Source organism: Gopherus evgoodei, chromosome 2 (genome assembly GCF_007399415.2).
Source record: "Gopherus evgoodei ecotype Sinaloan lineage chromosome 2, rGopEvg1_v1.p, whole genome shotgun sequence".
Classification (NCBI taxonomy): domain Eukaryota; kingdom Metazoa; phylum Chordata; order Testudines; family Testudinidae; genus Gopherus; species Gopherus evgoodei.
In genome coordinates, this window is record NC_044323.1 from 76,030,693 (window position 1) to 76,056,506 (window position 25,814).

Below are 25,814 nucleotides of genomic sequence, written 5' to 3' on the forward strand. Positions count from 1 at the left end.
TTACTGCCTCCCACATGCTGTCCCCCTACCCCAGCCTCAAGCCCCCTCCCACACTCCAAACCCCTCATTTCTGGCCCCACCCCAGAGTCCTCATCCCCTCTTTCACCCCAGCTCTCTGTCCAGCCTAGTTAAATTGAGCGAGGGTGAGGAAGAGCAAGCGACAGAGTGGGAGAATGGAGTGAATAGGGGCAGGGCCTCTGCGAAGGAGTGGGGAGGGGGCGGGGCAGATATGTTTGGTTTTCTGCAATTGGAAAGTTGGCAACCCTAGTCCACACCTCCCAAATAAAAAACCTCACTATCTGCACTATTAGCAGTCAGACATGTTATTGCTGCCCAATGGTATAGCCCCTCTGTTCCCACTTTGGGCACTTAGTGCTGAAAATATGGCATATATTGATCACAGAAATTACTATTTTTGCATAAAATTGAATAAAAATGAATATTTTGCAGTTCAGCTACTTGTTCTCAATCACACCAAATCCCTTGATTGAGGATGCTTTGTCGTCTTCTCTTGTGTACTTTGTCCCAGATTTTGTGATCTTATCCCAGAAGGTACAAGTGTATCAGTAGTTCACAGGCCAAAATTTGGTCTTTCACATAGCTGGGGCTTGATCCATTAATTGCTTTGAATATTTATATATTTTCTTCCACATACTGCAAATGAAGTAAGAATAGAAGAAAATTTCTAGAATCTCAAAGTCATCTTTTTAAATTATTTCCAGTGCCCATTTGTTCCCAGAGAAAATGCAAAAACTGAATAAATGTTTCAGCCATCCTCCAACAGGATAATGGTGGTTGAGCTACAGGAAAAGACGGTTACTCACCTTTGTAACTGTTGTTCTTCGAGATGTGTTGCTCATATCCATTCCAGTTAGGTGTACGCGCCGCGCGTGCACATTCGTCGGAAAACTTTTACCCTAGCAACTCAGTGGGCCGGCAGGTCGCCCCCTAGAGTGGCGCCACCATGGCGCTCCATATATACTCCTGCCGGCCCACCCGCTCCTCAGTTCCTTCTTGCCGGCTACTCCGACAGTGGGGAAGGAGGGCGGGTGCGGAATGGATATGAGCAACACATCTCGAAGAACAACAGTTACAAAGGTGAGTAACCGTCTTTTCTTCTTCGAGTGATTGCTCATATCCATTCCAGTTAGGTGAATCCCAAGCCTTACAAAGGCGGTGGGGTCGGAGTGAAATGTGGCAGAATAAAACTGCCGAGCCAGAGGCTACAGCCTCTCTTGACTGCTGAACCAGGGCATACTGCGAAGCAAAGGTAAGGACCGAGGACCAATGGAGCTTCGCGACAGGTCTCGTGGGTAGAAACACAAGCCAGCAAGGCGGCAGATGAAGCCTGAGCCCTGGTAGAATGCACGGTGATGTGGCTTGGGGAACTATGAGCCAAATCATAACAAGTGGGGATGTCCGCCATCACCCAAGATGAGATCCTCTGAGAGGAAAACAAGCAAGCCCTCCCTTTGGCCCTCTACCGGGGCAGAGCTGGGGCACCTTAGGCAATGATTCTGTCAGCACAATATAATGCGAGCACTCCACAGATGTCCAAGGAGTGCAACGGTTATGCCCATTGCGTTGAGCTGTGGGTAACATGAAAGGCCAAAACACTTTAGGGAGGAAAGCCGGGTGCGGTCATAACTGCACCTTGTCTTTGTGGAACCTTCGTAAGAGCTCTGATCTCAGAGACCCGTCTGGCCAAGACTAGGTTGAGGTCCCAGGGCGGGGCTGGGCGGCGCACCCGAGGGTGCAAGCGCTCCAAGCCCTTGAGGGACCTCGAACCCATAGAGCGTGGGACACTGAACGTCCATCATAGCCTGCTGGAAGGTAGGGATGGCTGCTGAGAGTATCCTCAGCGATGATACCGCCAGATCCTGCCGCTGAAGGCCAGAGGCAGGCCAAATAGAGGGGATCGAGACCTCAGCAGGAGCAAGATCGAGCGTACTGCAGCTGTAAAGGAAACGCTTCCACCTGGCTCGGTACGTTGACCAGGTGGAAGGCTGCCTGTCACCCCGACTCAGGTACGCAGGAGCCACCGTGAGGCGAAGAGGCTGCAGGTCCGAGTGACGAAGCCTGTCATTGCCCTGAGTGATGAGGTCTGGGCTGACAGGCCGAGCAACGTGGTATGTCAGTGCTGCCTGGACCACTCTGGAGTGATCATGATGATGCACGCTCTGCCCCTGCGGAGTTTGAGCAGGACGTAACGAACCAGTGGGAACAGTGGGAAGGCATAATGCAGTTGGCCGTTCCACGGCATCAGGAATGTGTCCAAGATCGATTCCGAGGAGAGACCTTGGAAGGAGCAGAACACCTGGCATTTCCTGCTCTCGCGGTGAGCGAACAGGTCTGTGTGAGGAACCATCTCCACTTCCGGAAAGCGGGACGCCTCACATGGGGCAGAGTGATCACTCGTAAGACAGGAAAAACCTGCTGAGTCAAAGAGTTAAGACGTTCCGAACGCCTGGGAGAAAGGACGTCGCCAGCTCCATCGAGTGGGCCATGCAAAAGACCCGGAAATGGATGGCCTCCTGACAAAAAAGGGGGGAAGGACTATGTTCCCCCTGAATACTTATGAAGCACCTGGCCATTGTGTTGGCTGTAAACACCGAGATACAACGGCCTCGCAGCTGCCGCTGGAACCCCTGGCATGCCAGGCGGACTACTCTCATTTTTGGGGCATTAATGAGGAATGCCAGCTCCCTAGAAGACCGAAGGCCTTAAGCTCGGAGGTGACCATGAGCACTCGAGCAGAGAGATGATGCGTCCGCCGTCAGGGGCAGTGAGGGCTGGGGCGGATGAAACCGCATCCCTGTCCACACCAAGGAGGGAGTTAGCCACCACTCTAGGGAGCCTAAGGCGTTTGAGGGAACGGTGACTACCATGACCACTGGCTCCCTGTCCAAGCGGTACGCCGAGGTGGGCCGGACTTGGAGAGGACGGAGGCGGAGCTTGGCGTGTTTGGTTACAAACTTGCAGGCAACCATGGACCCAGGAGACTGAGACAAGAACGAGCTGAGGTCGTTGGGAAAGCCTTCAGACCTCAGATGATTGTTGCCATCGCCTAAAACCGCAGTTGTGATAAGCAGGCTCCGGCTAGGTAGGAGACCAAGATCGCCCCTAGGAAGCCCAGCCTCTGCGTGGGAACCAGAGTGGATTGCTCTATAGTAATCATCAGGCCTTGAGCTGTGAATAAGACCGTGACGATGCCCACGGGCTGAGTGGTTTGTGTTTCAGAGTCTCCTCGGATAAGCGAATCGTCCCAATACGGAAAAACGCATATCCGACATAGCTACGGTAGGCGGCGACTATGGCCGTAAACCGGGAGTATTCACCGCTGGCTATAAAGCGGAGGCATCTCCCGTGCAGAGGGAAGATGGCATTGCGAAAGTACGCGTCCTTCCTATCCAGGGCGGCATAGTAGCCCCCAGGAGGCAAGGATGGAATAATGGTTCCCAGGGATACCATGCAGAACTTCAACCTTATCCCAAACCGGTTGAGTCCATGCAGGACCAGGGAGGTCTGAGACCTGTGTTCGAGTGGGGGACTAGGGCATAACGGGAGTAAAACCCCTAGCCCCTTTCGTCCGCTGAAGGGGGACAGGGCTGGAGCAATTTAAAGGTGGTATCTATGCTCCCTCGTGCGCAGGACCCAGCGATCTGAAAGTAACTGGGGCCATGCCAGGAGAAAGCGGGATCAGGATCCCGTCCTGCGACTGGTACACCGCCCTCCGGCGAACCTTGGAAGGTCCGTCTTTTGTCCCAGTGGTAATTGCGAGGGACCTTGACTTTGGCTTTTTAGGGGGCCTGACTTTTGTCTGCGACCACCTTGGCCTTGCCGTTCTCCAGAGTTCTGCCTCTGGCTAGGCACCGAGTATGGCGGCTGGGGCCATAAAGGCCTGCGTTTGGTCGCTGGCGTATACATGCTGAGACGCATTAGGACCCTATTGTCCAGCAGGCTTCGCAGTCTGGGGCTGTCTCTGCCGCGAAGATGCCTTTACCAACAAAGGGTAAATTCTTTCCCCCGTCCTCCAAGACGGCAGCGAACTCCAGGTGGGAGGTTCGAGGGAGAAACTCCTCCACCCAGGTGCTATAATTATCGCAGCTAAGCAAGGCTTGTTGCTTTGCTACCCAGAGGTGCAGGGCCCCTGCAGAGTACACCTTGCATTCGCCAAGGCTCTTTCTGCTTCGGGGCTGGCGCCCGCTGGCCATCATATCAGGATCGTGGTCCTGAGCATAAAATCTGCGCATATGAGATGACACGGATGCGTGTCCGGACGGCCATGGAGGTACGAAAGAAGGCACGGGCCGAGTCTCTGACTCACTCGGACCTTGCCCAACTCGGCACCGGGGACCGGCATCGGGAGGCGTATCGGTACCTGGAACGAGATCCAGACCCGCAACCAGAACGGTGTCGGGAGGTCGACCGAGATCTCGAGGCTCGGAGAAGAGCTACAGGAGTCAAGGTACCTGCCCCGGTGCCAGATGTCGGAACGGTGCCGATAGCGGGTCGGCGAACGGGATACCGACCGGTGCAGCGAGTGTGACCAGTACCGAGGAAAACAGCACCGGGACTGCCAGTGGTGTCCGGCGTGCCGACAGGACCTGGAGTGTCTGCGGGACCGTGATCATGAACGGTGCCGCTCTGCTGTACTGACAGGGGACAGTCCCTTGAAGAGACTGTATTACCCGTACCGGCGGTGCCCGGGTCAGGCAGCACTGACTCTGTCATGGCACTGAGAGCCCTCGCCGTTGGTAACATCTCCGGCGTGCAGGGAACAGCAGGCTCAACCACAGAGCGTACTGGGGAGCTGTCAGGCACCGGATTCGACGGCCCTCATGGGGCCGGGATCCACGGTACCGAGGTCATCAGAGCTTCGGTAGGTGCCGGTGCCGGGCGAACCGAGCTAGATAAGCTGTCTGGCTGCGGTGCCGTCAGCACTGAAGCAGCGGGAGTAATACGCTCAACCACGGCGCGTGCCGGGGAGCCGTCGGGCACCGGATTCGATAGCCCTTGTGGGACTGGAATCGATGGTGCCGATGTTGTCGGTGCCTCAGAGGCTTCGGTTGGCATGGAAGCAGCCGGAGCAGGAGCTCAACCACGGCGCGTGCCGGGGAGCCGTCAGGCACCGGATTCTACGGCCCTTGCGGGACCGGGATCGACGGTGCCGACATCATCGGTGCCGTAGCAGGTGTCGGTGCCGGGCGATCCGACTTAGACCAGCCCTCTGGCCGCGGTGCCGTTGGCACGGAAGCAGCCGGAGCATTAGCTCGACCACGGCGTGTGCCGGGGAGCCGTCAGGCACCGGATACTACGGCCCTTGTGGGACCGGGATCGACGGTGCCGACGTCATCGGTGCCGCAGCAGGTGTCGGTGCCGGGCGATCCGACGTAGACGAGCTCTCTGGCTGCGGTGCCGTTGGCACGGAAGCAGCAGGAGCAATACGCTCAACCACGGCGCGTGCCGGGGAGCCGTCAGGCACCGGATTCTACGGCCCTTGTGGGACCGGGATCGACGGTGCCGACGCCGTCGGTGCCGCAGCAGGTGTCGGTGCCGGGTGATCCGACGTAGACGAGGCCTCTGGCTGCGGTGCCGCTGGCACGGAGCAGCAGGAGCAATACGCTCAACCACGGCGCGTGCCGGGGAGCCGTCAGGCACCGGATTCTACGGCCCTTGTGGGACCGGGATCGACGGTGCCGACGACATCGGTGCCGCAGCAGGTGTCGGTGCCGGGCGATCCGACGTAGACGAGCCCTCTGGCTGCGGTGCCGCTGGCACGGAAGCAGCAGGAGCAATACGCTCAACCACGGCGCGTGCCGGGGAGCCGTCAGGCACCGGATTCTACGGCCCTTGTGGGACCGGGATCAACGGTGACGACGTCATCGGTGCCGTAGCAGGTGTCGGCGCCGGGCGATCCGACTTAGACGAGCTCTCTGGCTGCGGTGCCGCTGGCACGGAAGCAGCAGGAGCAATACGCTCAACCACGGCGCGTGCCGGGGAGCCGTCAGGCACCGGATTCTACGGCCCTCATGGGACCGGGATCGACGGTGCCGACGTCGTCGGTGCCGGGCGAGCCATCTTAGACGAGCTGTCTAGCTGTGGTGCAGCTGGCACAGAAGCAGCAGGAGCAGTAAGCTCTACCACGGCGCGAGCCGGGGAGCTGCCAGGCACCGGATTCCATGGTCCTGGGGGACTGGAATCGACGGAGCCGAAGTCATCGGTGCCTCTGCAGGTGACGGTGCCGGATAACGCAACTTAGGCGAGCTCTCTGGCTGCGATGCAGGTGGCACGGAAGCAGCGGGAGCAGGGGGCTCAACCACGGCGCGTGCCGGGGAGCCGCCAGGCACCAGCAGGAATCGTAGACTCTCTCGACCTCGAAAGAAGGGAGCGGTGCCGAGTCGACATCGGTGCCGGCGACGGTCGGTGCCGAAAGGCCTTGGTGGTACCGGCGGGGTCCGGTGCCGAGGAGGCGCTTCTGCCCGCCGCTTGAACATCGCTCGGCGCCCAAGGTGGAGGGGTAAGTGAAAGTCCCGCACCTTTTGTTCTCGGCTTAAAAGCCTTGCAAATGGGGCACTTATCTGTCAAGTGTGATTCCCTGAGGCACTTCAAACCGGAGTCATGTAGATCTCTCTTCGGCCGCGGCTTCTGGCAAGCCGGGCCCCTTTTAAAACCCGGTGAGCCATGCATGGCTCCGGCACTGGGCTCATGGAAGGGGCTACTTCCTGAACCCCGCTAACTAAACTAACCATGTTAGCAAAGAAAACACGTATAACCATACAAATATATATATAAAAGTGTTATAACTGCATAATTATATACGAGAAAACGAGTAGCTAGGGAAGTGGAGGTCAGCTAAGCCGCGCTCCACTGTTCCAACGACCGACACGGGCGGTAAGAAGGAACTGAGGAGCGGGTGGGCCGGCAGGAGTATATATGGAGCGCCATGGTGGCGCCACTCTAGGGGGCGACCTGCCGGCCCACTGAGTTGCTAGGGTAAAAGTTTTCCGACGAATGTGCACGCGCGGCGCGTACACCTAACTGGAATGGATATGAGCAATCACTCGAAGAAGAATCATTATTTTGATCTCCTAATATTAGGAGATGACACCATGGGTCATCCCTTCAGTGAAGAAGGAATCTCTTGCATCTGCAGTAACCAAAAACTGTCTGAACACTGTAGAATTAAAATCTCTGAATTAGAGTTGAAGATTACTTAGAGGCATTAGATATGAGTTTATTCAGCTTTGATGAATCCTGAACAGCTTACTCTAATGACTCCCTCCAGAAATGACAATCCTATCAAAGGAGACCTGAATAAAATTAAATCAAGAGGAGAAACCAGTAATCATGGCTTTTAGCCACAGGTTCCTTCAGGCAATTGTGTTGCATAACTGGACCCTGGAAGAAAAATCTCATGGTGCAAAGTTCATCTTTTTAACAGGAGAGAGCAGACTAAATATTTTATAAGCTTTTTAGTCTCTCTGTTCCTCTTGATTTTCTTTTTCCTAGTTTAACTGTGTGTGTATTCAAACTCTAGCGGTAAGAGCAGATGCTATGCCTGCCTTCAGGCTCGTGCAAACAGACTGAACTTTGAAGGGAATTTTTAGCTTTCCTTTCTATGAAACCTTTGGAAATACTGGTTCCATCCATGGGAATCAGAAACCTTATCAATGCCAAGAGGGAAGAGCTTATTGTAGAGATAGAGGATCAACATTTGTATTTGTCCAGTTCCCCCATCTCAGCTAGTTTACTTGTTTCACAAGGATCTAAAGAAGAGTGTCCAGAGATATAGGAATAGCACGTATTTCTTTCCTCCTTGGAAGGATTTTTGTGTAGTCTTTGCTTCCTACCCCTTTCCTATGAAGAAACCTAAAACAAAGCCAAGAATTTAAAGACCTCTTCTCAGTTAAAGAGGAATGCTCCTTCAATTTACTTTTTAAATACTTGCATTTAGTTTGCATCTCTTCTGAGGTGAGTGGAACATGAAAGATAAGAAGGGTCCTTTGGTTCTCGTGCTTCATACGCCTACATAGATTATTTAAGGTGCGTAGCTGTCCCTGGAGTCTCTTTAGAAGTATGAATTAAGACAGGGCCCCAATAGAATATTGTGCAAATGTGAAAAATGTAACTTTATGCCAAGAACACACAACTGTTTTATGTTCTGCATAACTCCACAAAAATACAGAAGCTCCCCGACTTATGCAAGCATTCCGTTCCAGAACACTTTACGTAAGTCAAATTTTACGTAAGTCGGGAATGTATCTCCAAAAATTACCCAAAAAAAGGCGTTTACGGAACTTTTTCCGTTAGTTCGGATTTCTGTAAGACGGATTTGTGCAACCTGGGGAGCATCTGTAGCCTTTTCATGCCATCTTTCCACTCTTCAGCTCCTCATCTAGCCCTTCTGCCATCCTTCTCCAGGTCTGTTTTTTCTGTTTTCACAAAAAGGAATGTTCAGAGTTTCCCATCCAGTTGTCTCTGCAGCTTTGTGGTGGGGTCTTACCTGACAGTTAAGCTAATTAGCAGGCAAGTGTTTTCCAGCAATGAAAACAGTAATATCAGATTTTCTAAGCTTTATATTTCTGATATGCATTATATTAACACAAAAAATACACGTATTGACAAACATGAGCAATATGTAATCCTTACTGCACAAAAATGAGTAGCCTACATTAGTGTTTACAGACTATTTTTTAAACCGAAATTGTCATTTTCAGAACATAAAAAGTGTATTAAGAGATCATCACTATAAACACAAAACAAAATTATTGCCATGCAAGACTATACATTTAAAATAAAAGTTGGATTATTGTTTTATGCAACGATCTAACAACATCGGGAACTATGGAATAATTACATTTTTGGTTAAAGTAAACTAATGTTTTATTGAAAATATTTCCATACCACCTATATCAGCATAAAAATATTCAGTGACACACACTTAGGACACATCAACACTCATTTGGGCATACATTTTCATCCTTTCCAATAATATACAGTAACGTTGCGGGGTTAGCACTTGTTCCAGTTTGAAGAAACTGCATTCAGCACCAACTGAGCTGCACAGGATCACCAGAACACCACAAGCAATCTGGCTAAGTCTTGGCAAACATTTGTCCATGCTTTTCCAAAAACTGGAGAGAGAAATGTCATTGGTAGTACAAAGTTAATTTACAATGTTCAAGTAAACTGCCCACTCACCCTCAGGTACAGAACTCAGCAGAAGAACACTCAGTTCATAGTCACAGAAGTTGTGGGAGAGTACACGAATTTGCTTGGGATCAAGGATTCTCACACTGTGATAAAAATCTATATGCTGGCTGTTTCTCTGTATTTAAGTACCTCTGCAGTTTCTCTGCATAGTTTTGAAAAACTTTATACTCTAGTACATTCTGTCCTGCGTACTGCAGTATTACCACCAAATCAAATGCAATGTTGTACACTTCAGTTGGTAATGTTGACCATGATTCAAATGTAAGTAGTATCCAAACAAGCGGAGTTGCTTCTGCTTGGATAAAAATTGAATATGCCACAAAATGATTCATTGTAATAAACATTTAGCTCCTCTAAAACGGCAGTCGTCCTCCACTTTGATTTCCTGACCAATGAACCCCTTGTAATACTCCACATGAGTACTCCACATGATGGCAGAGACAGTCTGTGGCTTTAAACCAAGTATTCCATCTTGTTACAACCAGTTGCGGAGGTAATGTTGGGCTTTCAATTTCACGGTCAATAAAGGCAGACTAAGTGGGGGGTTGCATATCAGCTTTTTTATGAGAGCACACGGATGGTCCACTTCTGTAAATAAACAGATCCCGCACTCACCTAGTAAAGCCATAATGTACGCTCAGCAGGTCACATGAATGCAGCTGGTTAAAATGCCGCTTAAACTGTCTTTGAATGACTTTCCCATGTATTTTGCATTATCTGTCACAAACTAATACATTTGAAAAGTCAATTTCATGTTATATAAGGGTCTTTATAACAGCTTGCGCAACTGCAGAGTCGTTAACACGTTCTAATTCCACTGTTTCTACAAGCTTAGCAGCAGCTGGGCAATATTCTGAAACCTGCATCAGCTGTATTAGAATAATTTGCAACATACCAGTTTACATTGTCTATATATTCATTCACAATTACAGTTACATGCTGATCCTTCAACTCAGTGACCAGTTGTTGCTTGTTTAGTTCAAATACACAGGGAAGATCGATTTCTCTCGGTGTACTTGCTTGCAGGATACAAACCCCATTTCATAAGTGCTCGTTTAGGAATTCTCACATTTTGTCTGTTTTTTCTAATGCAATGTTTACGTTGCAACAGGCCTCCACCCAGTATTTCTTATTTTCATTTTGTTGTGTAAGCCAACCAGTAGTTGTGAGCTGTTTCTTTACTGCTGTCTCATCGCTGTTCTCTACCTTTTGCTTTCTTTTCTCCATTGCTGCAATATGACATGGACCTTTAATGTGGTTGAATATGTGGTCCTTTTTAACACGGTCAAGAACTTTGCTGCAAATTGTACAAAATAACTTCCTTCCATCCACAGGGAGCACATCTTTGCCAAATTCTTTAACTATCCTCAGGCTTAACCATTTTAGGCATTGGTAGTAAATGGCTTAAACAGCTGAAGCACAAGGTGGAAAAATCAGAAGAAAATTGGGGATTCCGAAATGAAAGGTGATTTCAGAAAATAAACGCAGCAATATCAACAATTTCCAGAAAACACCAGCCCTGCTAATTTGAAAGGACTTTTTTCCTTTCCCTCTCCTGCCCCCGAGGAGTAAGGGACAGTGGTTCTTGAAAGGTTTTTAAGTAAATCACGTAGAGATGGCAAAGTTGTTAACAAGCCATCCATATGTGAAGAACCATTGGTTTACATGTGGCCTTATAACAAGTCCTGATCCTACAATTGGGTCTAACAGTGAAATCTGTGTGAACCCTCCAGCTGATTATACTGTGACATGTTAGATCTTTATTTTGAAGCAGTCTACAGAGATCTAGAATTGGGATAATTAAGATGAGGGTCCACATAGGTGCCAGGCTCAGGGTCCTACTTTGTAACTATGTTATCACATGCCAAAGGTAAATAGCAAGAGACTACACTGCTCTCTCTTTCCAAACTTAAAGAAAACCACAAGCACTGACTCAATATATAGGAGGATTCAATCCTCCCTAGAGATTTATATTTAAGAAAAAATAGAATTGGTTATTAAAGTATATTGTGTTAAATTTCAATTTATTAAAAAATCTGCTTTTTAAAAAATAAAATTACTTTTCTTTGAAAATACAGGTTCTGCTCTATATTTTTGAACTTACGACAAAATTAAATATTTGCTCGTTCCAAAACCTATTTGCACAAAAAACACTTAATGGCTCTTTTGCTCCCTTTTCCTGATGTTGATATTTTCTACAATATTTGTGGGTCAGAAGGAAAATGTTGGTATCTCGCTCCAAGGAAGCTTATTTAGTGTTGATCCCAAGTCATTTCTTTAAGGAAAAGTCCATCCTGCCTATCTGGAAATCATAATTAAAAAAAAAAATACATAGACCAGGAAAAAGACAGCTTGTGCTCACCTGAAGGCAATGTCCTATTATTGTGTTGGCCTGCCTGATGCATACTCTGCTGTAATAAATTCAGGCATTCTCCAAGGCAGCTCAGGGTGGCAGCAGAGGTAGCTTTTAAAAGCAGCAAATCCTGATCCAAGGCAGAAAGAGGTCCAGAACCTGGAAGGGATTCAATGGCTTGCACAAGATTCTTCTGTTGTCCCTCCACGTGGCTCATGATCTGTAAGGGTTAAAAAAGCCATGTGGTCATAAGGAAAGCCTTCATTTGCACCCTTACAAATTGACACGTCAACTGTCTTACTATAGATGAATATTAATGTTCAGTTAGTCAATAGAAAACAGACATGCATAAAAATATCTGTGTGAAGAACATAGGCACACTGAAAGAATGAAAATTTCAGATTCCTGATTTAAAAAAAACAATGCCACTCAAAAAGGAAAAAGAACAGTTCAGTAAAAAAAAAAGTTGGCATCCTAGATTTCAGGTATGAATCATGCTTTATGCTTTTCAGTACATGAAAATGATCTAGTGCTATCTCCTTTTCCTTTATTAATTCAATCTTATAATTCCTCTCCCCAGGATATGATCTGAAAATCCAGATGAACCTAAGCAGAATCTCCTGTCTTCTTCCATTTATAAAATGGTCTGTCATGGATAAAGTGAGGGTAATTTTCATTTCTAAAAGTGAACCTAAAGTGATTTGGACCCAGATACTGTATTACTATTATATGTATTTATGAGGCACCTATCACTATAGTATCTGAAACCACACATTTTAGGGAGATAGAGTTCAAATGTGTCTAGATATGATCCATCTGGATAGAGGAAAATAAAATGGCAGCATGGCATACGTACATAAAAGACAGTAGGTGAGAAAATAATTCAAAGTGCAGTACTACATATGTTGGCTGGTATTAAATAAAAAAAAGGGTAAAGCAATTTTCAGGAACTCTCCTTATGGCTGAGAGAGGAAAGAGGGTGTTAAAATCCCTAATACATTTGAGTCTTATAGCCTCTAAGTAGTAGGGGGTACAGCACACAACTACAGTAGGTCACTTTTCTTTCATCTGCCTTTCCAAAGACAAAAGACTAAATGGAGCACTGGCTCATGCAGGTGTAAATGCCATTGAAATAACTGGAAGCTGAACCCACTTATGCCAGGGGTGAATTTGGCTCAAGATATTTTACTTTTGTGAAGCTCACAGACCACACCAGGTTATGGCCAGAGAGAGAGCTTTTATCCCTGAACTGAGAGGGATGGTTTGAAGACCATGTCATTCTGCTGGTGCCATCAATTGATACATCCCTTACAAGTGTTGGCAGAAGGATTTTTGTTAATTTGTTATGCTGCCACCTACACAGTCTTTTCTTACTTTCACAAGGCAGAAATTTGACTCGAACTTGTTTCTGAGTCTCTTTCTTTGATGTAATGTATCTCAGAAGGCAAAGTTAAACTAAACATACCCATGGTTGTGTATACTTATTTATGGTTCAAGCAAACTCTCACTGAGTGACAAAACGTAAGACAGGATTTAGTCACACCAGTATTTAAAAATATTAACAAAATGAACAGAAACAGTGTCCACTAAAACACTGATGTATGATCAGGTTAACTAGAGATGCAAACTTAACATGATCACTAAATATATATAGAGTCAAAATATGAGCTCCCTTCAGTTGGCCAACACAGATACATTTGAACCCCTGTAGCGTTGACCTTCACACAGTTAATCAGAAGAACAACATCTCTAGAACGTCTGCTATATCCCACTGGGACTTTGTGGCAGTCCTCTTTCACTAGAGCTCATCTGCCAAGCTGAAAGCAAAAACCACATTTTCTGTAACTCTGGTCACCCTCTAACTCCCTCTCCAACAATTTTTTCCCATCTCTAGTTATTTCCCCAGTCTTGGACTCCCCTGTCTAAAGATATATAGGAAGATACCCCTGGGGAGTTCTGTAATATGTTAGTTATGTCAGATACTAATGTTGAAAGTTTCAGGGTAAAGAGAACATCTATTTCTCAAACCATAAAAGGAACTTTAGATCATATTTTAAAATAAAACATGCACAATATTCCACATACAGTACACTATTTTGTCCTTTTCTGTTTTTTAAAAAATGCATATTTTGCTAAACCTGGCATTGAAAACCCTTAAAAGGAAAGTGCTATTTAATAAAACTTGTACTGGTATTTAGTAAGTGTACACACACAGTATCATAGACTAAACTTCAAAATCAGAATATGATCAGAGAGATAAATAACTCAAAACCTACCTAACTCCAGCCAGATTAACATCTGGCTGAGTTTACAGACCTGTGAATGCTTATAACATTTATAGTACAATACACCACATTATTTGTGCTTTTTCTATAATTCAACTTATTGATCAGATTTAACCACGACATCATATAAGATATACACTTGCACTAGCATTTACAAAGCTCTCTAGATCAGGGGTCCCCAACGCAGTGCCCGTGGGCGCCATGGCACCCACCAGGGCATCTATGTGTGCCCACGTACTGGCCGGCAGACAATCATCCACCAAAATGCCGCCAAAAAGTGGCATTATCAAGAGGCATCGCCACCAAAATGCTGCTGATTTTCGGTGGCATTTCGGCAGTGACACCTCTTGACGTTGCCGCTTCTCGAGGCATTATGGAGGCTGCTTGTCCGCTAGCCACGGTCCTCGGTGGCTCGTCGCCCAGTGCCCGCCACCCAGAAAAGGTTGGGGACCACTGCTCTAGATACTGTATATATCTTTCATGTAACTAATTTAAAATTAATCAGATTACAAACTTTTCAGAGCAGGTGCTATTCTACTCTGTGTTTATACATCATCTAACACAGTGGTTCTCTAGGCTCTACCCTAACACAGATAAATAGTAATCCTGACGGGGGCCTCAACACATTAGCCTAATACAAGCAGTACCAAACACTGAGTTTGTAACTGGTTACCTAAAGGTAGCTATAATCCTAGCATAGATAAATGATTTTTTAAAAAGTACATTTTCAAGCTAAAATGCAACTTTTCTAGAAACACACTCCAAAACCCTCAGAGGATTCAGATGCTTTCATTCAGCGCTTTTCAGATAAGTTATTGTATTACACAATTGAAATTTCTAAGAATAATTTAATAATCAGTATTACTTCACTGTCGAAGCCATCAATAAAAAGGAGTTAATGCCTTAAATAAATCTCATGTGAACACAGATTAATTAATAAGATAATTGTAGGCTTAGGCTCAAGATTCCAAAGCTGCAGAAAAAGCTTTAAAAAAAATGTACGTGTCATAAACAGATAGCTAAAGATTAATGTTCTTTTACCTGTAAAGGGTTAACAAAAAGTGATCTGAAACACCTGACCAGAGGACGAATCAGGAAACAAGACTTTTTCAAATCTGGGTGGAAGGAAGTTTTGGGTGCGAGTTCTTTGTTCTTTGTCTTGGTTCGGTGACCCTCTCGGCTCTGAGATCTTTCTATCTCCAGGCTTTCTTATCTTCTGTTTCCAAGTTGTAAGTACAAGGATAGTAAGACAATAGGTTTATATTGTTTTTTTGTATTTACATGTACGTAGTTGCTGGAATGTGTTAAATTGTATTCTTTTTGGATAAGGCTGTTTATTCATTTTTCCTTTTAAGCAATTGACCCTGTATATTGTCACCTTGATACAGAGACCAATTTTATGTCTTTTTCTTTCTTTTTAAGACCTGTTTAAGTGTTTTTCACTAGTTAAGGCTAAGAAACGAAGGGAGGGGGAAAATCTCTTTGTGTTAGATTTACTAAGCCTGACTTTGCATACCCTCTGGGTGAGGGGGGAGAGAGATTAGATCTCTCAGTACTTGTGTTTCAAGGACTTGAAGCAGGGAATCTCCCAGAGTACCCACGGCAGGGAAATCTGGGAGGAGGTAAAGAGGGTAGAATCCCTTTGTTTAGATTCACGAAGCTTGAATTTGTATATCTCTCCAGGAACCCAGGGAGGGAACACCTGGAGGGGAAGAGGGAGAAGGGAAGTGGGTTATTTCCCTTTGTGGTGAGACTCAGGGCATCTGAGCCTTGGAGGTTCCCCAGGGAAGGGTTTGGGGAGACCAGAGTGAGCCAGACACTGGAATTTTTCTGGCTGGTGGCAGCAATATCAGATCCAAGCTGGTAATTAAGTTTGGAGGTTTCATGCTAGCTTCTCATGTTCTGAACTCTAAGGTTCAGATCTGAGTAGGACAGTTATGACAACATGAATTTATAAGAATAAAAAATGTTTACCTTCATACGATATTACCACCTTACCTATTACAATGAACTGAATAGGTTGCATACTTTTTTTTTTTTCAATGTAGCACTCTTCACGCACAGTCTCTCAAAATACTCTGGGTTAGAAATAAATGACATTTTCCTGAGATGGATGACTAATAATGCACAAAGATTGAATCCAATGGAAAAGGAAAAGAAAGTTGACTACATTAAAGATGCAATTAAAGTATCCTTGCAGACAAGTTATAGGTGGGGAAAATGGAAGGGTGTATTATTAGGGAAAGGAAAAGCTAGGTTTAAAAGCCAACTGGACACTAAAAGAAGTTTTAGAGTAAAATTTAAGAGACAATGAGACCCAGAAGGTGATAGATGCATCTCCCAACTACAAATGCACACACGAACTATGTAGGAGCAGGGGGAGTTCCAGGGAGATGGGGTGAGGAGCAGGGGGTGTTGCAGAGGAGGTGGTCAAGGGGCCTGGGCCCTTCTGCTGGGGACAGGAGTAGAGCAAGCCAGGGCCCCCCTCCACCCCTAGCATTCTTGACCCCTGTCCCCAGCAGCCAAGCCCAGACAGGGAGCGAGCCCTGCCCAACTGCCAGGGAGAGCAGCTAAACAAGCAGGAGAAGCACACAAGGAAAGGACCGAGTCCCCTTTTCCCTCATTCCACAGGTAATGTGGGGCGAGGAGAGCAGGGAGGTTTGGGTAGGGGGGCACTCAGGGGGTGGGAAGCAGGGGAGATTGGATAGGGGAGTCCCGAGGGGATGGTCAGGGGACAGAGAACAGAAGGAGTGTTTGGACAGGATGCAGGAGTCCTGGGGGACATTCAAGGATGGAGAGCTGGAGGGGTGGATGGGGGTGTGGGTTCTGGGGCTGGATGGGGGGCAGGGGCCATGCCATGCCTCGCTGTTTGCGGAGGGATAGCCTCCCCCAACCTTCCCTACCCAGCCCTCCATACAATTTCTGTACCCGATGTGGCCCTAGGGCCAAAAAGTTTGCTCATCCCTGTTCTATGTTATACATAAAAGCTATAATTAACTGCTAAAAATTTAATTTAAAAAAATCAAGAAATATTGAAAGTGCCATTTCTGCAGTAGAAGAAAAATCACAGTAATTCAATAGTTTGTTAAAAGGTATATTAATCTTTCCGCTGCAGAAATGCCATCTTACAAACTCTGAATGTCAACTTTGATTTGAAGTGGCAATTTGTTTCTGAGACTCAGTAAAAAAGAAAAATCCTTTGTTAAGGGTATTCTAACAATAATAAACTTTTTATTATTGTTTTATCACCATCCTAAGTTAGAGATAAATTGAAACGTGTAAAAAAAAAAATCTAACTAGCCCACCTAAGTTGACAACACATGATTGCTTTTTTGGCATGGCCTTAAAGAGACCTCATCTCGTAAATCAGCCTATAAATTAAAATTAAAAAGGATACAAGTGTGCTATCCAGTCTATCATGGTGCTATAAACAAAACATTCTTTTCTTTCTGAGTCAATGCACTTGGAGATTGCAACCACTGTGGGCCATATTATGACATTAAGTCAAATGCCTGCTTTGGATATCTGCAGAGCTGTCCCACACCAGGGAGTTCTGAGAAGCATATCACAGCACAATGCTACCAGGAATTCCCTGGCATGTAGGCGGAACAATGCCCATCAAACTACCTTTCAGAGCAGGCAGAGTGCTCAACTTCCCAGCCAGCCCTGTTGGTCAGCGTGGTGGGCAGGGAGAAAATAGGGTCAAGACCACTGTCCACATCTCAGCCCCTTCAAAATATGGGTATGTCTACACTGAAAAAAAGAAAAGGGCGGGGGTAGAAGCGTGCGTTTTAACTCAGGTGGGCTAACTCCAGTTAAAACTGCAATGAAGACACAGTAGTTTGGCTTTTAACTCAGGTTAGCAGTTTGAGTTAATGTCGTCTCTGTGGAGCCAGGAGTTGAATTTGAGCTGCTAACCTGAGTTAAAAGCTGAGCTGACATATCTTCTCCCCCACACACCCCATTTCAACCTGAGTTAGGAACACGCTTCTTCCCCTCCACCACCAATGTAGACATACCTTGAGTGAAAGGACTCCAACTCTTCCTGGTCCTGCACTGGGGATGCAAAGTTGTGGGGAGGCTCTTCAAGTCTCCAATAGCTACAATCTGGCCCTATATCTGACCATTTAATAAGGCAAATCTGACATGTTAGATTTTAAGAGGAACTAATTTCATGTATATTTAATGGTTTTACACTAGTAGTTAGAGAAACTACTGCATAAGTATACAATACACTGCAAGATGACATGAAAACTCTCTCTCTCTATCAATAGGAGACCATAGAGATTCTGAATTGCCAAGGTTTACTGCAACATTCTTGACACTAAGTTGACTGTGCCCTTGATACCAAATACTATATGCTATTCTCTCTCTCTCTCTGTGTATTAGCCTCTAGACTGAATACTAATATGTGACAGTCTACTAGCAAACATCATCAGCAAATGGACCAGTCTGTAGCAGTCTCCTTTAGAAGATTTCACGCTATCAAGAATACAATATTAAAAAAAGAAATCTCTTGCATTATAATTATTGTGTGCAGATGGAAAAAATCATACCTGACTTGAAATGTTTAATACAAAAAAATGAGAAGTCAGGAAAATAAAACAGTATAGTCATTTGGAGAGGTCATAACTATCATATTAGGAAAGCTTTAACCATTAAAATAGCAACATAAAAAAGCATCACAATTAAGGCTAAATTCATTGCCTCGTCAGTCCCTGTCCAAAGCCTGAGAAGGTACTAGGGAGAGAGCCAAGCTAGACCTCACTGAATCTTGCCCAATTCTTTCTTAACACAATTGTTTTTTTCTGTAAAAGTCGTATCTTTATAGGAATCAACCGCTCCTTTTTTAACTGTTGGTTTTTTTTTAAAGTGAAGTGTTTTTTAGATTAGGTCTGGAAGGTACGGTACCTTCCACAAATCTTTTACTGCTGTTTTTACATTTTTTAATGCCATAAGTAATGTTTATCAAAGAGAGAATGAGGGAGAGAACATGTGTGGGAGACCAAGCTTTGTAAATGACTTTAGGACTCTGGGTTCCTGGACTGGCGAGTCCAACATCACCACAGACAGATGTTATGCTCTGAGGACTTTGTTCACATTTCAGGTAAACAAGCATGTATCATAGCAACACTATTTTGTAAGATTCCATGATGTTGTAAGAATACTCTCAGAAGCATGCTGCATGTGAAGGGAAAACTATCCATACAGAGGAAGTAAGTACAATCCCTGTTACTCTAATTCCACCTTTGGCAAGAGAGTTCTTCATTACGTGTTCTTGACCTGAACTTGGTCAACAAGGATAAAAGCTCCTATGTTTTAAAAGTTTAAAAAAGTATGCACACCACACACAGCCAAACACATACCTAGTGTAACTCTGTTGACATCAAACCATCCACATCAAAAATTAATCTGACCCACTGGCTATAAATTTACTCAGGTTTATGATCCCGCTCCAGAGGGTTATTTTTTCTTTTTGTTTGTTTTAACATATCACTTTTGGCCTAATTTCAGGTGCTGGGTTTAGCCTGAGGATATTGGATGGTGTTGGTGACCTGTAAAATACAGAAGATCAGACTACGTGATCTGGTAGTCCCTTCTGGCCTTAAACTCTATGACTGATTTACAGCAACCTGGTCTTGGCTATGAGGAAAAGGAAAACACATACATACTTACCTGACAGATAGCTTTCTTTACATAGAAAGACCTGCATATCACATACTGGGCCTTTAGCCTGCTTCCATGTTTAGCAGATGCAGAACTCAGCCTTGTCAATCACTTGTTCACAGATACACCATTCCAACTGCAAAGCCGGCCAAATTGAATTAATCCCACAACAATGATAAAAATGAGTAAAGCATCTGTAACTTTAAACTATGGATATTTTCTATTGCAAAGTATGAGAAATTTTTTATTTTCTTAGCTTCTGAACAGTGATCCCTTAATCCTATCCAAGGTCACTCAGATCTATGGGCCTTAATACTTAAATAAAGGAAATTTTCAGATAAGCACATATAAAATTTTCCTTTTATTCAGCACAGTAACCTCCACAGATCTTACAGTAGGGTTTTATCAGCAGCATGCAGCAAAGGAGGCTAAAGTATAGCTTAGCATATAAGTGTAATTGAAACAGCTATACACAAAGGTCATTTCTTGATTGCCTGAGGCATTACAGCATGCAACACCATCCTCCCATAAAACAGTGTTTTGCACATCAGCTTTGAAGTGTTTTATGAAGAAACATCAAGGAAAACCAGGATGCCACCTCATTGATTCCTCCTAAAGCTCTGCAGTAAGGAAGTCTGTTCACCTTGTCTGCAACAAGATCAGTAGATTTAAGGCAGTAGAGCTATGTCTGACTGACAGGTCTGAGTTCTATCCCCAAAGCTGAGAGCAGGCTGAAAACTCACTGTAGAATCTATGAACATTACTATGCTGATGAAAAAATGTTAAAAGGATAAAAAGAGCCAATGAGGTTAAACAATAATTTGAAAACATTTTAGAAAGACCAAACCATAAAGAGAATGACTTTCACATCAATTGTCCTTTCTTGACTATTGAGTTCTCTTCATTACAGAGGAACAATATGTTATTATTCATCACCATTACACCACCTCAAAGTAGCAGCCTTCGTGACCTTAATTATTTCACAAAGGCAAGTGATGAATAGTAAAATTGAAACAGATATAGAACAGTTACTAAGGCCTCGAAATTTGCAGATTTTCAGTGTGTTTCAACTGAGCTACTGAAAGCAAAGTTAGCTGGTGATTTCCCTCTCTGGTTCAGCCTGTACACAGTAGACTCTGTAGAACCATATACTATGAGAAAGCACACAGTAGGGTAAAGAACAAGAGACTTAACACTAGGGTGACCAGATAGCAAGTATGAAAAATAGGGACAGGAAGTGGGGGTAATAGAGACAGTCCCTGTAAAATCAGGATATCTGGTCACTCTATTTAACACTAAATTAAAAGAAGAAGGCTGAAGGGGAAACAGGGAAATGGAAGCTTCCATCCCTTTACTTTCTTCCCCCAAAGACTGAGTTTCTCATGGAAGCAAAGGTTTAGACATGCAGTCAAAGGCCTGGTCTACACTAGGGGGCGGGGTCGACGTAAGACACACAACTTCAGCTACGGGAATAGCGTAGCTGAAGTTGAAGTATCTTATTTCGACTTACCTCCCGTCCTCACTGTGTGGGATCAATGGCCACAGCTCCCCCTGTCAACTCTGCTACCCCCACTCGCCTTGGTGGAGTTCCGGAGTCGACGGGACCGTGCTCGGGGATAGATATATCACATCTAGATGAGACGCGATATATCAATCCCCGATAAACCAATCGCTACCCACCGATCCGGCAGCTAGTCTGGACGCACCCAAAGGCTACGCCTGCAGTTGCCTGCACATTCAGCCCTGGAAATGGCCATGTCTTTAGTGGAGAGTGCTCCAAGTCTCACTAAAAGGGGGAGCTTCTCTGGCCCGGCAAACCCTTTGGCTAGAGAACCAATTCATTTGGCTGTGATGTATTTTAATACTTGATGCATTTCCTTGAAGCCTTGAGGAGAATGAAAAGAGAATCCATTGTGCTGAAGAATTCTGATTTCAGTACATCTTGAGGGCCCGAGGTCCAAAGTGTACCTGTTTTTTCCCCTTCATGACTTTAGAATTGGGACAGAAATTAGTAAGATAGTAAGATATCCCAGTGATGAACTAGGAAAATGCTTGTATTTCTTATGACTATTATGTATGACTGCTTCCCTGTTTGAGTTGGTATTGCTGCCTATTTGAATTCATTAAGTCTAAGGAACCTGTAAGGGGGTTGTTTAAAAAACCCAGCAGGAAAGGTAAACAACAACAGAGATAAGACAGCTTCAAGCACACACCTTCAAAGGAGTCAAGGATAACAACACTGGACCATCAATTGGTGGGAGAATTTACCCACCGACTCCCAACATGTTATTTTTCCCAGGGCTAAACCTGAGATCAAAAGACCCTGACCAGTTATAAAGGTACTCCAGCAGAAAGGGAGAGAGCTTTTTGTAGGAAGGGAGCCAAGGGAGGCTAACCAGTATGTCAGTTAAAAAGCAGACATGCATGGAGTATTCACTCAGAGACCAAGAGAGAAGACTGAAACCAGAGATGGGAAATAAGCCAGACATACCTGAACTATGATAGAGAGATCAACTGGGTTATCAAGCAGCAGCATAACTTGCCCTACAAAATTCAGGGGGAAAAAAAGAACACCCACACATACAGAAAGCAAAAGAGGGACCTTATCTTTGGAGAGTGCAGTCAGGTTTGAGTCCTTACCAGAGATGCCCAAAACCTTCAGGATGCTCTTTGAAGAACTGAGCTGAGCAGTTAAGTTCACCTGGGTATGTGGGTGCATTACTGGACCCTAATGAATAAAACCTTGGCCTTCTTCATTCCCTGGGAAAGCTTCAGGGGGTCTGCATACTATGCCCAATCTTACCAACCTGTGGCAAAAATGACTCTAAATAGTATTTCAAATCTTTTTGAGGAAGGAGGAACAGAAAATCTTGCCTTGCTGTAACCATAAGCAAGCAAATTGCTGATCTGGACACCTAAGATGAACAGATAGTCACTAAAAACTGTGTGGCATTCTAGACAACCAATTCTAACAGAAGTCTCTATTTTGCTATCTAGGGAATTTTTTTAGATGTTGGATTCCCTGGGGATGTCTGTCTCTTTTGAGGAAGACTGTATTTTAGGAGTCTATTTAGGGGACAAGCACCACTTCTCTCCAAAATCTTGTAGGAGCTTATATGACCTCTCAGCAGATTTAGTAAACAATGGCTTGCCATCGGGAGAGGTATAGGTGATCTCTGACTTTCCGGATGGAGAAATGAACTCATCTTGATTAATATCCTCCCCAGAAAAAGAGGGAAACCAACACATCCAGCTTCTCTAGAAGAGCTTCAGATTTCATGGCTGTAAAGAGATGCTTCTACAGGCATTTACAGTCCTCCTGAGACACACTCATGAAGTCTGACCTAGAAGAGACTTCTTCCTTCTCTGGTTCTGACCCAAAGTCTGCTGGGACAGTCACCGAAGCTCATGAGGAAAAGCATAGCACAAATGCTTAGTGATCTTTTTACTAAAAGATGGCTTTATTCCCCCTCAATTACATCTCTGGAAAAAGCGTAAGCAGCCCAAGAAAAAACTCCTGGGAAACCACTCAAAGGGTCTTTAGATCACCTTCTGTGAGCAGAGGTTAAAGCCTCTTGGTAAGATTTGACCACCAGGAAGAATTTGTTAATACACTCAAACATTTCAGGATCCAAGGGAAAAAGCATGGGAAGAGTCACAGTGACTGCCTGGAAGACACCCGCTTTCCTTATAGATGAGCTTTTCTCCCCTGCATGCAAGCATGTATTTCGTACAACCCCAGAGATCACCTCAGCACTGGTGTCTCCCCAGTGTGGAGGCAGATTCTTCTCAAAGTAAGGGTCATTAAGAGTTTTCTTTCTGGTCCATGAATAAAGCGCTACTTGCAAGAAATACAGTTGGTGTTTTTCCTTAGTCTGGGCATTCCACTTATTTTTTTCCCTTTAGGGTGAGGGTAGATCATGTAAGACAAGCAAAAGCACAGTTGCCCCAGAGGTCACTTTTCTATGTGTTGCTTTGAGTAAGGCAGGAACCAAATTGCAGAGGCAGAGGATGGAGCCCCAGAGACAAGGAAAATTTTAGATGGTGATTGGCTGTCAACTAACCAGACAGCAAGCATGCCATCACAAACTAAACCACAGAATGTATTGATTCTGATGTTAAACGGGGCTTTTCAAAATTATCTGTGGTAAATTATTCTTTGTACAGCTTTTATATAACAGATTACCTTGAATTCTGCAGTTTAAAGTATCGCTCTAGTGGTTAAAAGTTGCTTACCGATGGATCTTGTATCACTTTACTTTTTTATTTTGTGGGGGAGGCAGGGAGGGATTACTGCAGTTTTCTTACAATTCAGCAAGACTATTTTTCTGAAGCTTCTAGCTGTTACATATAACTGGAAAGCATATTTTGATCATACGCAATTAAGGAAAGTATTTGAATTCTTCAAAGGATTCCAAAGCATGCCTACAGGTTGCTAGTTACAAAGTTAAAATTGCCAATCAAATTACATTGGTTTATCCCTCAGGTGCTACATGGAAATTAACCAGCTCCATCTAACACACTTATGGTAGTAAAATCAGCAGACTTTAGAAAAGAAAAAACCCTGAGCAATTAAATCACTGAACAATATTATTTAGTATTTAATCAACAATATGTTTTTCTCCCTCTGAACTTAATTCACAAAGATGCATTTACCCAGGTTCCGAAAGGCTGTCTTAATATACTAAGGCAAGGATGCTTTGGAGTGTGCACTTCCAAACAACCTCAACTCTACGCCGCTCTGACCATGAAGCGGCGGGGGGGGGGGGGGGAGGGAGGGAGGGCGGGAGAAGATAACATGCCTTTAAAAAAGCCAGTTTAATCTGGCACCAGAAAAACTAAAATGCCTTATTCATAATTATGTGGTTATTATCTGGCATCACTACAGGGCAAAGTTAAGGTTGTTTGGGTACCTTAACTGTGCATTTCTGTATTCTAGCATATTTGGCCTTCTTAAAAGTTTTTTTTATTTGAATGCATATGCACAAACCCATAGATATGCAATTCTGTAAATATATTTGCTTCTATTTAATTCTGTGTCTTACTCACTCTGTAAAGCTTTGTGAAATATATGTCTAGTGTTCTCCAACATTAATGTAAAATAAAAATTACTATTTTAAAATTATGTTAAACATTATGTGTCACAGCCAAGATTACTTAAAAGAAAGTCTGGAAACCAGTGTACGAAAGGAGAGCTTTGATGTGCACTTTGCTCAATATTATCAACAAAGATCTGAAATATGTAAACATTTTCTGCTTTTAGATGCACAACTGATACTATGAAAAAGCTTTAGTTTTATTCAAAATAGATACATTCCCACCTGATACTCAGTAAAGCTCACTAATTCTATCAGGTGACTATGTTGTTCTTCATGAGATCATTCTATGACTTACTACAGTTAAACTGGAAAAATGACAAAATGCTGACATTTTCAAGCAGCTTTAACCCTACTCAAACTCTGTTATTAAAGATACATTTAATAGCAAGATCCTGCTAGCATTTCTGAAAAGAAACACTTCAAAAGACTTCAAACACACATCAAAAGATGGTATTTTCTATCATTTTCTATCTAGAAAGGCAGTTCTAAAAGCTGAAAGTGGCTTAATACATACTTGAGACCTTTTGTGATAATAATGAGCTAAGTGCACACCAAAGCTCTCCTTTCGTACACTGGTTTCCAGACTTTCTTTAAAAGTAATCTCTGCAGGTCTCCAAAGGTCACAAAGAATTGGTCTGTCTAAAGTATACATAACTCAGTGTACAGACCGACTGCCATTTGCCATAAAAATTTGATTACTGTAACAACAGACGGCTGAACACAAATCCAAGATAGGAAAGAGCGGTCCTGCATTAAACTGGCTGAAAGAAAGCTAAAACACAGCTTACTTAACTTTCTCATGAACAAGGAAAACCATATTACCAATATGGCACGTAGGTCACCATTTTCACATCAGCTCTGTTATTCATTAGGACATCTTTAACTCAGACCTAGCTGAAGTAAGGTCAAAAGCAAAAGTAAGGAGCAAGAAAAATAATCCAAGGTTCAAAACTCACCTTCTGGACTGGTTCAAGCACTACAGACCAGAACCTCAGTTAGTATAAGCTGATATAGCTCTATTAACTTCAGTGCATTGAAGTGGCCCTACAAATACAACCATGTTTCTATAGCCAATTTATGACACATCTGACACAGCCATTACACATACAGCTGAGCTGGATCTACATAGCACTTTTTCCACAAAGCCTACAAATGTCAGTGTTTGAATGTCTATACCTCCCAAATTACCTAAAT

The 25,814-nt window shown here is 44.4% G+C and overlaps 1 protein-coding gene across 3 annotated transcripts in view; it reads right to left on the bottom strand.

The window, feature by feature from the left end:
- The window catches only part of OSBPL10 (oxysterol binding protein like 10), a 173,805-nt gene that overhangs the window by 69,008 nt on the left and 78,983 nt on the right, over positions 1 to 25,814 (bottom strand). For all 3 annotated transcript variants that reach the window (XM_030551009.1, XM_030551008.1, XM_030551007.1), the window contains one exon: positions 11,579 to 11,789. In XM_030551009.1, coding sequence (XP_030406869.1) covers positions 11,579 to 11,789 — 211 coding nt within the window. The remainder of the gene's footprint in view (positions 1 to 11,578; positions 11,790 to 25,814) is intronic.